This window comes from Nymphaea colorata, chromosome 2 (genome assembly GCF_008831285.2).
Source record: "Nymphaea colorata isolate Beijing-Zhang1983 chromosome 2, ASM883128v2, whole genome shotgun sequence".
In the NCBI taxonomy this organism is placed as follows: domain Eukaryota; kingdom Viridiplantae; phylum Streptophyta; class Magnoliopsida; order Nymphaeales; family Nymphaeaceae; genus Nymphaea; species Nymphaea colorata.
Genome location: NC_045139.1, coordinates 33,441,312 through 33,453,597, shown reverse-complemented (window position 1 = coordinate 33,453,597; position 12,286 = coordinate 33,441,312). Strand labels below are relative to the sequence as shown.

General features: G+C 42.2%; 1 protein-coding gene, 2 non-coding genes and 1 pseudogene across 3 annotated transcripts; all 4 read left to right on the top strand.

Moving 5' to 3' along the window:
- The first annotated feature begins 4,148 nt into the window (after positions 1 to 4,148).
- On the top strand, positions 4,149 to 4,267 carry LOC116249411 (U2 spliceosomal RNA; annotated as a pseudogene).
- A 639-nt stretch (positions 4,268 to 4,906) lies between these two features.
- On the top strand, positions 4,907 to 5,024 carry LOC116249414 (U5 spliceosomal RNA). Its single transcript, XR_004171180.1, has one exon. It is a non-coding gene; the product is annotated as a U5 spliceosomal RNA (small nuclear RNA).
- Positions 5,025 to 7,393: 2,369 nt separating this feature from the next.
- Positions 7,394 to 7,594, top strand: LOC116249407 (U2 spliceosomal RNA). The gene has a single exon (XR_004171176.1). It is a non-coding gene; the product is annotated as a U2 spliceosomal RNA (small nuclear RNA).
- Positions 7,595 to 8,352: 758 nt separating this feature from the next.
- LOC116247566 (monocopper oxidase-like protein SKS1) lies at positions 8,353 to 11,880 on the top strand. The gene is made up of 8 exons (XM_031619740.2): positions 8,353 to 8,404; positions 8,534 to 8,719; positions 8,839 to 8,948; positions 9,221 to 9,494; positions 9,562 to 9,667; positions 10,131 to 10,482; positions 10,815 to 11,180; positions 11,579 to 11,880. The coding sequence occupies exons 2-8, from the start codon at positions 8,576 to 8,578 to the stop codon at positions 11,871 to 11,873; spliced, it is 1,647 nt and encodes a 548-aa protein (XP_031475600.1). The 5' UTR covers positions 8,353 to 8,404; positions 8,534 to 8,575; the 3' UTR covers positions 11,874 to 11,880.
- Positions 11,881 to 12,286: the final 406 nt, after the last annotated feature.

Below are 12,286 nucleotides of genomic sequence, written 5' to 3'. Positions count from 1 at the left end.
AGTGCACCGAAATATTCTTGGTTCCTGTGTAGTTCCATGGCGGTTCTCCTTTCAGTCTAAACTCGGGCTTGCTTCTTCTGTGTTTTTTAATCTCAACGGCGACGACTCAAATAACTAGGGGCGATCTAAAAAAACGAGTGTGTGCGTGGAGCACGGAGGACAAGGATCAACTGGGTATGTGAACACGTTGTTTGACTCCTATGGGGAAGAAGCTGGACTTCATTAATACATGATTTTGCAGGTAGGAATTCAATGGTTATCACCTAACCATGCAGTAACGTCAATATGCAGTAACTGCTTGTCAGACTGCCCCTGCATTAGAACTTGGTCAATGGGTACTGGTAGTGCAATCGATCGGTTTAGGTTGAGTCGTTTATTGTAGTGAAGTCTTGAATTTGAATCCTGGAAAGAGTGCTATTTTGATGGTATTTATGGGTGTTAATCTTGAAATTAGGAGTGTCATTATAAGGTCAAGTGGATTGGTTATGTCCTGTCCTCTTCATCCTTCTTTCTTGAGTCTCTCTCTCTATTTCTTTCTCTCATGTGCTAATTGTAACTGGTTTGTAGCCAGGAGCGGAACCAGGATTTTTTTTAAGGGCGAGTTGACAGTCCAACCTTTGGATTTGAGTAGGGCTAAATTGAATTCAAATCTAAAAAATACATAGCGTAATTAAAAAATTATATTTTTTTTAAATAACTTTTTTTTTATTGGCCAAGGTGGGGCCATGGCCTAGGCGGCCCCTCCTCCCTCCGCCCCTGTGTATAGCGTAAGTGGTTGAACATGAGGCGCATGGACAACATGGTGTTGAGAGTGTTAGGGCCAAGGGCAAAGTTAACACTGCTTTTAGCACGGTCATCTTTTTTTTTTTTCTTCTCTTTCTCTCTCAACCCATACACAAGCCTGCACAACCACATGCAAAGAATGGTTGGGAAGTTTGTGCCTCTTGATCAATAAATTGCTCTTACAGTCCCACGGAAGAAGCGCAATTCGTAGACGGCAGTATGGAAGTGATGTGCCAACTGAAGGATCTCCATTTGTATAAGGTGAAAGCTGTGTAGCTAGTAAAATCTCACTCTCTTGGATTTGAGACCAGTTACATCTTCCTTTGTTTCTCACAGCGATGCTAAGAACTCACCGAGATGATAAAAAATCTAAGAAAATGTTTTAGCTAAAAACCTGCCTTGTTTGGAGATTGGCTGCATCCATCTTTGGTTCTCATTAAGATGCCGACTTGCAGCTCAGCTTGAAATAATTAAACATCTCAGTGATTTGCAAAGCATCCATATGAATTTCCATAGGATGCCCACAGAGATGCCTAATTACAGTTCCAATTGAAATAATTAAACATCCCAGTAAATTAGTAAAGAATCTACACAAAACTCAATAGGAGCAGATGATGTCTGTAACGACTCCACCCACTCTCAAAGAAAGAGTGCTTTTGAAACTTCATAAACCCTTATATCAAGCTCAAAGAAAGAGTGCTTTTGAAACTTCATAAACCCTCATATCATAGCTTCTTTTGGCGTCGGTGATTAAACGAGTAACAATGACAAGAGACTATAAACACGCTATTCTTTTGAATTTTCCTGCAGGTTTAAGCATGACTTCATTAAGCTTAAGGGGATATTATCTTCCCTCAATCTAGTTCCCGACTATGTCCCATAGAAAAGGTGATGATCGATGGCTCCTCACTTTGACGTAAGCTTTGCTGAAATCCTATATTATATAAATATATAAACAAAGCTTTAGCTTTTATTGCCTCTGAGCTCACCTCTGTCTTTGCGCAATGACGATAATGTCTCAAGCATAAAACTTTCTGTTTGACTTAAATTTTATTATTCTGATCACCACCCTCCCGTAGCCTAATTGATGGTATTTAAGGACAGTAATAGTATGTTATTGTTGCAGAACAATTACAATTGATAATGTCTCAAGCCTAAAACTTTCTGTTTGACTTAATTTTTATTATTCTGATCACCAGCCTCCCGTAGCCTAACTGATATACTATTGCTTTCAAATCAAAGTCAAAACACACACACACACATATATATATATATATATATGAAAAAGACACAAGCACGGGGCTCATAAGGGGCCACTTGCTAACATTTACTGTTAATAGTATGTTGTTGTTGCAAAACAACCACAGTTGATTTGATTTTTTTGGACATTGTGTTGTTTTCTTTGCTCCAGCTAGCAGTACATCAGAAAGGGTATGTGAAAGTTCCTATAACCATACCACCGAGAAAAAAACTTTTGGCTTGAATAGCTCGCGTTTGCAAAATTAGACAAGCAAACACCTCCCACTTGTTAAGAGATTAAAATTAGAAAAGAAATATCTTGTGGCCTAGACAAAAGCTTCAAACGTTTAATATCATTTAAGTATAGATTGCATTAGGATCTTAACGGGGTTGGCACAATGGGATTGGGCAGTGGATCAAACCCGGCTCTCCCGAAGTATCGTCATGCATTGTGTGTTTTTAGAGGAGGGCCTGAGTTTACGCGGTGGACAACAGAAAAAACTTTTTTATACCAATTCCTACACAAGTGTATTTTTGTTTTTATTATGGTTTTGTACTTCATTGAAGGCATTTTAGCCTTTTAAAGCATCCACATCTTCATTTGTATTGGGGGCCTCAGCAACAAGCTCTGCACAACAGGAGTCTTGTCTAATCCCATTTTGCTTATGAAATTCAAAATATGGGAACTGATCGCTACCCAAATCAGAGACAGAGACCATCAAAATTTCAAGTAAATTAAAAGAGAAAGTACCTTTTGAAGTTCAGAAATCAAAGGAAAAAAAAAAACCTGCCTTCCAATTCACAAGGAAACCAAAGAAACCTAGAGATTGAGGGTGATTGAGATGTCTGAGTTTGGTGCCTGTACATTTAGATCCCAAAAGAAGAGGAAGACCACCACCACAAATGCAATCAGTTACGCCTGTTCCCCACCGCCGTCGACCATCGGATCCCGGCGGATGAGGCACGTCAACGAGGAGGTGCCCCGCTCGAAAGCAGCAGCCACAAGTCCAGGCACTTCTTGTGAAACAGATGCCGGCACACCGGCAGCACCCTGATCGTCTCTCCCTCTAAGACAGTCCTCGCCGGCCGGCACGCTCCCGGCGCAGCTGCCAAGCTGGACCACCCTCGTCGGAATGAAGCTGAGGTCGAGGGCCTTGCGTCTCTGCCGCAGGGGCCACGCCTCCAGTGCCTACTGCAGGGCCCAGCCGCTCAGGCAGTTGAGCACAGAACTGAGGAGGAGGAAGGCGATCATGGAGATCAGCGCTGTTACGAGGCTTATGGCGAATGACTGGGATGTTCCGTCATGATGATGGAGAGAGGCGAAAGGAAGAAGCACATTCGGTGGTGGCGGCCCTGGTGGGGAAGGAGATGGCGGATACATTTGCTTCAAAAGCCTCCTGTTCGGAGTTGGAACCTGAGGTGGTGCTGCATTCATGAATCTTCCTCCTTCCTCTACTTGGGTTTCTTGTTCTGATACCAAAATACAGAGAAACAGAGAGTTCATTATCCCATCTCTTATCTGAAATATGCAGTGTTTACCAGTTTCTTTGAATCCAACATTGGAACTATAGCAGATCAACTTTATGTGCTTGGCTACATTTGGATCCTATGAGATAAAGAGTTCAACCTGGACCTCAGTCTCCTGGACGACCCTAGATTTTAAGCGTACTTTGGATCGGGTTTCTAGTGTACTGAATTTGAGTCCAGTCCAACGTTTTTAACTATTTTTGCAGTAACGGATCCAATTCATTTGCAAATCCTCCTCGACCCGAAACCTGGTCCTGCTTTGGTTTATACAAAGGAAATCAAATATCAAATCTTCTGGAAGCATTGAAATGAGTTTTTGGGCTTTGGTTTATACAAAGGAAATCAAAATATCAATCTTCTGGAAGCATTTAAATGAGTTTTTGGCCATCGTTGGCACAAACGGGCTTAGATCTGGTGAGATAGTCGGATCCTTTTTTGGTAACAGATCCAATTTCGGCCCGACTCATATGTGTTCGGCTGTCCCACAGCCGAATCCCCTATGCTTTCTCTTTCTACTTTTAGTCCTGTATCGATCGAAAGAAAGGAGTCGAGGGTGATCGGCGGTCTATAAAATGGGACCAACTGCAACCGTGGATCTCATACCTTTCTCGGCCTTTTGGCTAAGATCAAGTGTAGTATCTGTTCTTATCAGTTTAATATCTGATACGTGGTCCATGTGACCACACGATATTAATTTAACCTGGATGCCATATTTTTTTGACTAATTTAATCTTTAGTCATGCCATATTTTTTTGACTAATTTAATCTTTAGTCATGCTGATAGTTTGAGATTTTATTAAGAAAACTTGGTTCCAAAAATATTAAGTATTAGGCTTTGTAAGGGTATGGCTTGGACCTGGATTTCGAGTAGCCTTACTCAACAGTATGAGGCTTTATACGTGAAACCCGCTGGTTAAGCATCTACTCGACGGTATACATGTGATGTGAACCCTGCCTGGCAAGAACTGAGAAAACAGAATCCGGGTCCAATTTGTTCAAGTCCATCGCTTTGGAGCATAGAGATCGACATTTTTAACTGGTTTTCAACTTTGGTTCGGATTTGGACTCCCACTTCCACAAATCAAGTCCAGATCCCAACATGAATTCCAAGCTTTCAGAGAGCCCGATTTTGGCTTTTGATTATTTGGTGTCGTGGACCCGAACTGGTTGACGGTTCGGGCGCATTAAAGAACTCAAAAACCAATCACGGACGGACCTCCGTTTTTTTCCTGTGGCGAGAAGTCGATCCTTCAAAAAATGCAAGTGCAACATTTAGTCCTGTATCGATGAACCGGAAGAAATTGGTGGCCCACAGTCGCCTATATAAGAAGGAGGGGGGCCTCGTTTAGTCTCACGCAGCCGCGTGGTGAGCGCAGAGCGAACTATTCTTTCGCCTTTTACTAAAGAATACCGTGTGCTCTCCACTACAAGCGGCATACGCCAATTTTTGGAGGGATTTTTCCTGTGTGGGAAAATCCCTTACAACACTCAACGAAAGTTTTCTTTGCCAATTTTCCTCACTAAAAAGTAAGTTTGTTGTCTGAAGTTGGGTATAGAATCATTAATTTTTTAACTCGAAGATTATCATTGATCCGATGTTAATATTGTCGGATTTACTTATGTATAAGTGGTTCCAAGTCAATCTTCCAGTTATGATGCAAGAATAAAAACGATTATAATTAGATTTTGATTAAGGCATTTCAGTTCTGCGTTCAAATTCAGACCCAAATCCAACCCGACGAGAGATCCAGCTAAACAAGAATCTTTATGCAGGTTTGAAATTCTCACATTTTTAGCTTTCTGTTTCCAAGAATAACACCCGACTTTCGAGTTTGAATACCAACTCCATTAAGTCAATCTGATTGAAGTTGTGAACCATAGATCTAATTTTCTTCTCTTGGTTGAGAGCTGCTTCTTCTATGCATGGATTGAAGCTCGCGTTGCATATCAACTAGTGCATCGGTTCCCCTTGTTAACGCAAGGAGCGTGTGGTGCTCCGGCCACTCACTCATGAAATTGGCTGCCTACCAACCACTTGTCCGAGCAAATGTACCAAAACCTTTCCGATCCAATTCATTTAGAGGAGTGATATTCAAGAATCTCCAATATCATCCAAGTTCTTACTCTTTTCTTTTTCGATCAAATTTTAGATCACAGAGATGGATTCAGCACATTCCATTAAATTAGTGAAACGTGATCTGCTACCAAAACTTTTTCATAAATTTTAGACGAAGGACAAAAATCTATTTTATTTAAAATAATAAGCGATGTATCGGTATCAAATATACAATTCAACAGTTAAAATCGATGGTATTAAAAAAAGGTGCAGATGATTCTTGTAAACCCTACCATTTTCTAATCTAAAATATGTATTTTTTGTTGATTATATCTATATATATATATTTATATATATAGCATTATTGTTCCTGTCTATCCGTTAATATGGTTGCTTTGATCGTGAAATTCATAGTTGCAGCAGCTGATCTATTATAAAATTCAAGTGAAATGTTTTTAATCAATGAACACTTGCCTATCTGTCTCTCATTCGGGTGGTGAGATTTCCTCAAAGCATCGATAAGGTTATATACATGATTAGATATAGGGCATGAATATATTTGTAAAAATAACTTTATTTTAGTTTACAACAAATTGCTACTGAACATCTTGTTATGCATCATGCAATGAATATTTGCATTAAGGTCTTCCAAAAAACTTTCTAGTTTGTTAGATACGCTACGAATATAGGGATGGAAATGTTTCTGAATTTCTATGTTAACACGGCAAGTTTTCTTTTTTGTTTCACATGTTTCCTAGTGGAATATGTTGCCCGAAACAAAAATGTTGGTCTGGATGTGAATAAAATGGAAAGAAAGCTGCATAAATAACTTTCAGATGGTACGCTTTCTAGATGTAAATGGGAAGATGTCACGAGAGATTAATGAGCATGGTTACTAAACATTTTTCTTTGGGTGATTAGGTATTAGATAGTTAGACACTTCCACTTGCATGATCTGGGTGAGCAAAAGGGAACCTCACTGCCCGGATGAGATGCCGAAGCCCTCCCTCATTCCTCCTACCATCAGGGGTCCCGAGCTGCATCTGGACTTCGGTGAACCTACGGTTATTCTTTTCGATTTCCTGCCAAATTTTGCAGTAGAGAAGAGTAGCGCCCAATAAAAATCAAACTTATAACCAACTTACATGATCAATACCAAAGATTGATTGACTTAGCTGCGATACAAATTCACGGTGCATGCATTTTTATATGTACTATGAGGATAGAAATGAGCAGTTTAAAGAACAAAGACAAACACCAACCGCATGGTTTTGATCCAAGTTTTTCTCTTTCCTTTTTCTTGATAGGAAAGGAGAAATTCGGTCCTGAACCCTCCAGGAAGCTTCGCGTTGCAAGTGGCGTGCATCTGGTTTGAGGATTCTGCCAGTTTCTACTGCACTGAATTTGGGTCCAATCCAACTTTTGGCACATTTTAAAGTATTGGATCCAATCCAATTACCGTTTAAGTTCGACCCGATCTTCACTTGGATCTACACAAAGGAGATCAAAATATCGAATTTTCTATAAAAATTGACAGGAAGAACTTCAATGAAATTTTTGGCCATCGTTGGCACAAATGGGCTTGGATCTAGTGAGATAGTCGGATCCTTTTTTCGTAACGGATCCACTTTCGGCCCGACTTAAATGTGTCTGCTGTCCCACAGTTGGCACATGATAGAGAATCCCCTTTGCTTTCTCATTCTACTTTTAGTCCTGTATCGATCGAAAGAAAGGAGTCGAGGGTGATCGGCGGCCTATAAAATGAGACCAACTACAGCTGTGAAACTCATACCTTTCTCGGCCTTTTGGCTAAGATCAAGTGTAGTATCTGTTCTTATCAGTTTAATATCTGATACGTGGTCCATGTGACCACACGATATTAAATTAATTTCTTGTGGGGGAGGTTGGCCACCACCAGTAGCTTGCTATTGGGGCCTCCTCTTGCGTCGCCCTTGCGTTGCACTACCGCTAGGGCCTGGCGCACCCCTACCAATGTCTTAACTCTAAATTTTTGCGTACCGATCTCAAGTTCGCTTTCTTATCTCAAATGGGGCCAAGTCGGCTTGTCCAACCGATTCGGTCTGGTTCATAATTGTATTATGTCAAATAATTCATCACAATCCCCACCTTTGGTCTGAACTGAAATTTGAAGATGTCACATGAAAATTTTTATAAATGTTTGTGTTCTAATTTTTTTTTTCAAAAATGTCTGCAATATTTTTTTCTTAATAAACCTCCGATTCATCAGTTTTTTTTAAGAACCAACTAATAGATTTGGAATCCTAGTTTGAGTTATGTCTCATTGCAGAGCAATTCTTCTCACAGATCAGATTTGTAGGTTCAAATTCCATTCTTAACTAAATGTGGAGGGGTACAAATCGCATGGACTGGGACGGATCCACTAGTTACCTGACTGACTTGGTCGAATCTTTTTCTCAATCGGATTCAGATTCAGACTCGAGATCCGATCTCTGCATGTAATCGGGTCGGATCTTTTTTGCATCTGAAATTCAAATTCGTATGGAGCCACCTAACACCTAAACCGTGTACCGAGTCCAAGTCGGATTTGGACTTGGATCCATTTTTCTAGACTGAACCGGTTTAAGATCAGAAATTGGAACTTGCAGACCCGTTCACATCCCTGGATCTGTGTGGAGTATGGAGAGCGCCGCAAATTGAAGTGAAGTGCTTCTCCTTTCAAGCCCGCCCTCTCTGGTTCATTCCCGATCGACGTGAAGTAACTACCATCAAGCAAGAATCGTGCCTCTCCTTCTTGGAGACGGGTTTTTGTTGAGTAAGGTGGGTTAAAAACCTTCTGCTTTCTGTAAGTTTCTGTGAAAAAATCTCTTCCTTTCTTCTCGATTTTACAAAATAAACTCTCAGAACTCATTCTTATACCCATTTGTCCGAGTTCCGAAACCTTGAAAGGATTTGATTCCATTGACGGGCATTGAGATCAGGCGCCGGTTAATGGCTTCCCTTCGGCAGTCTGCGCCAGCATTGCTGTTGCTTTTGGGGTTCCTCACAGGCTCTGTGCTTGCGGACGACCCTTTGAGAACTTACGACTGGACCGTCTCCTACTCTCTTTTATCTCCTCTAGACCTCGAGAAGATGGTTTGTCCTCTTCTATTCTTCTAAAAGTCCTTTGTGATATTCTAAACTTACCTTCTTGCTTCTTCGTTTTATACTTTCTCTTCTTCCATGCAACTCATCTTGTTTGAAGTTTCCGGCAGGTTATAGTGATCAACGGTCAATTTCCAGGGCCACTATTGAGCGTGTCCACCAACGATGTTGCCTCTGTGACCGTTCGGAACAACCTCACAGAGCCCTTCCTGCTTACATGGTGAGTTTGTTTCTCCCTGTACTATTCTGAGATTCTATGTGACAATTTAGATATGAATTTGGGAACAAACCATTCAGTTTAAGATGGATATATAGGTTAGTTCTTCTTGGGAATAATCTAAGATGGTAGCATCGAATCCCCTGCATAACAGTTTCAAAGAAGTTCAGTTTTCTGTGGAAAAAATTTCCATCCAACGCAAGTATAAACTGTCTAATAATGGGAGTTCAATTCAGAGACTAAGAGAAAACAGCAATTACTTTGGACGTGTTTAGGAATGGAATACAGATGCGGAGGAACTCATGGCAAGATGGGGCGCAGGAGACGAACTGCGCTATCCCTGCAGGAGGAAGCTGGACCTACCATTTTCAGGTGAAGGACCAGATTGGGAGCTTCTTTTACTATCCGACGTTGCTGTTGCAGAAGGCTGCTGGGGGTTATGGCGCTATTCGAGTGAATAACCGCGGCGACGTCGTCAACCTCCCCTTGGGTTGCCCATGTGATGAATTCGACGTTCTTATCGGTGACTGGTACAATACAGACTACAGGGTCAGCTCTCCCTATCTCTGTCTCTGTCTCTGAGCTCCAAGTAACAGGAGAAGAAAACTTACCGCAGGAACTCAGACTACCACTCCAACTGGGCCTTCCACTATCTTATCAACCAGATGGGGTACTCATCAATGGCGTCGGACCCTATCAAACAAATTTCCTGTTTAAGCCAGGTAGATCTTTCTCCCCCACTTGTCGTTCATATGCCCAAGATTGGTTCCTCCTAAGCGCAGGATGCAGGCATGAATCATCTCAGTTCCTTACTTTTTTTTTCTCTAGCATTTCATCTTCCCACATTATTTTCCAAAATTTGAAATGGGTCTGAGCGCATGCCATCTGTTGATTAGAAATCCACTTACAACAAACAAGTATGCAAGTTTCTGAGGAATTTCATCGATCAATTTCTCATAGATATGAATGTTTGCAAGGCTCGTATATTTCCTCCAAAGAAGCATGATTCAAGAGTTTATACATCCTAGGTGGGGTAGGTAATGAACGGCCGCGTTAAAGGTTACCAATCCTTTTCCGCTTTCAAATTAATCAAGGAGTCAACAATCATCGTTAATTGCTTAGTGGTAGATGTTAAATCTTCTCCTTCTGATCTCTTTACAGTGAAAATATTATTCGTTGGCGCAGGAGCGGCATACAGATTGAGGATCTCAAATGTGGGGCTAAAAGCTTCCTTGAATTTTCGGATACAGAGCCACAGAATGCTGCTGGTGGAGACGGAGGGCTCCTACACCGTGCAGCGGCAGTACGAGAGCCTCGACGTTCACGTCGGGCAGTCTTACTCCGTCATCGTCAGGGCGGACCAACCCCTCGGCGCCTACTTCATGGTCGCCAGCACCCGGTTCCTCGACGACGAGGTCTGGGGCGTCGCCACCGTCCGTTACTCCGGCTTCTCCGGTGGCCCGTCCTCTGGCCATCCCCCGCCGGGACCCGACCCCCTCGATTACTTCTTCTCCATGCATCAAGCTCGCACCATCAGGTGAATTAGCCATAGCCATAGCCATGGGCATTCCTTTTCCTTTAAAAAGCATATTTCAATTTTCATATAAAGTCATTTGAGACAGGTGAATGTCTACTTTTTGTTTTTGCCGGAGAATTTGAAATGAAAACTGACAGCGCTTCCGCCATTATACTCGATGATCGTGTATGAGTGTGCCAACCCCTTTGGGGGAACAGACAACTTGTTCTTAAGTTTTGTACACCATGAAATCTAAACATTAGTTTGTAGGATCAAATATATGTAGATTATATTCTAATTTTCTGAATTGATTCAGAAAACTATTTGACTGTTGTGCGTGAACATGAATGCAGGTGGAATTTGAGTGCAGAGGCAGCGCGGCCAAATCCCCAGGGGTCCTTCCAATACGGGCTCATCAGGGAAACCCGATTCCTGTTACTCGAGAACGACCGGGCAAACCTCGACGGTCTCCCGCGCTACACCGTCAACGGCGTCTCCTTCCTCCACCCCGACACGCCACTGAAGCTCGCCGACTACTTCCAGATCGACGACGTCTTCTCGCCCGCGGCCATCCCGGACGTTCCGGACGGCCGGTCCCCGTCGTCCGGCACCTCCGTCATCGACGTGCCCTACCGCGGCTACGTCCACATCGTGTTCCAGAACTCAGAGGACGTGATCCAGAGTTGGCACATCGATGGTTACAACTTCTTCGTCGTGGGGTAATTAAGTGTTCTTAGTTCCTTTTTTTTTTTTTTTTTTTTGGGTGAGCACGTCTTGAAGGGGAAGGCTTGAAGGCCCTTCATTCTCCCTGCCTCCGAAGGTCTTTCGAGGGTTCTTCGAGGGTTCTGAGCTGTTCTGAGCTTCAAATATATCTTATAATGCTTACGAGAATCGAATTAGAGACATGTCGTTCGCATGCTCCTAACCGGATCAGTTATGCTATACCCGTTGAAGCCTTAGTTCGATATAAAGTGAGATTTCCATAAAATGGTGACTTTTCTCATGTTTTTCAAAGCTACATAAATCTAGAAAAAAGGAGATATTGTAAACCCATGTTCCAGATTATGATAAAAGATTGAGGAAGCCCATTAAGGGTTATGATCTGATCTGGGTGCAGGATGGACGTTGGGGCGTGGAACGAGAGCAAGAGGGACAGCTACAATATGGTGGACGCTGTGTCCAGGTCGACTGTCCAAGTGTACCCGCAAGGATGGACGGCCGTGATGACGGAGCTGGACAACCAGGGGATGTGGAACATCCGGTCCCAGATGGCGGACAGGCAGTTCTTGGGGCAGGAACTGTACCTGAGGGTGAACGGTACAAGGAAGGGCGCACCCACTGCGTCCGAGAGGGACGAGCTGCCCTTGCCGGGTAACGCCATTCTGTGTGGAAGGGCCATCGGCATGCTCTGACTTTCTCTCTCCCCTCTCTATACATATCTATAAAATTATTAGAATTGTCTTAATAATTATTTGTCAAACCCAAAAGAGAAGAATATATCTTAGTCCAAAGAAATTTTACTAGCTTAATCTAAGACCTAGCCTTCTAGTTTAAGACATATTTAGTATACTTTTGATTAATTTTCCTTTGATTCTTCATAAATTTAATATTTGGTTCACTTGCCTCCAGAGGCATAGTGCAACCAGGAGTCTGAGATTGGAATACCATCATTACTATTATATGCAAACAATAGCAAACATAACACTCGACTTGACGGATGTATTATAAAATCTTCGAAATAAGCCAAAACCTTGGAGCCAGGAAGGTTTGATAATTAAGGTTTTAATAAAAAAAGATGGTTTCTCTTAAGTGAACATTAAAAAAA

Bases quoted from the DNA above. Each gene is read 5' to 3' on its own strand.
- LOC116247566 (XM_031619740.2), top strand. From the start codon at position 8,576: ATGGCTTCCCTTCGGCAGTCTGCGCCAGCATTGCTGTTGCTTTTGGGG. The intron at 9,668-10,130 runs GTAGATCTTTCT...TCGTTGGCGCAG, and splicing joins AAATTTCCTGTTTAAGCCAG to GAGCGGCATACAGATTGAGG. The intron at 11,181-11,578 runs GTAATTAAGTGT...ATCTGGGTGCAG, and splicing joins TACAACTTCTTCGTCGTGGG to GATGGACGTTGGGGCGTGGA.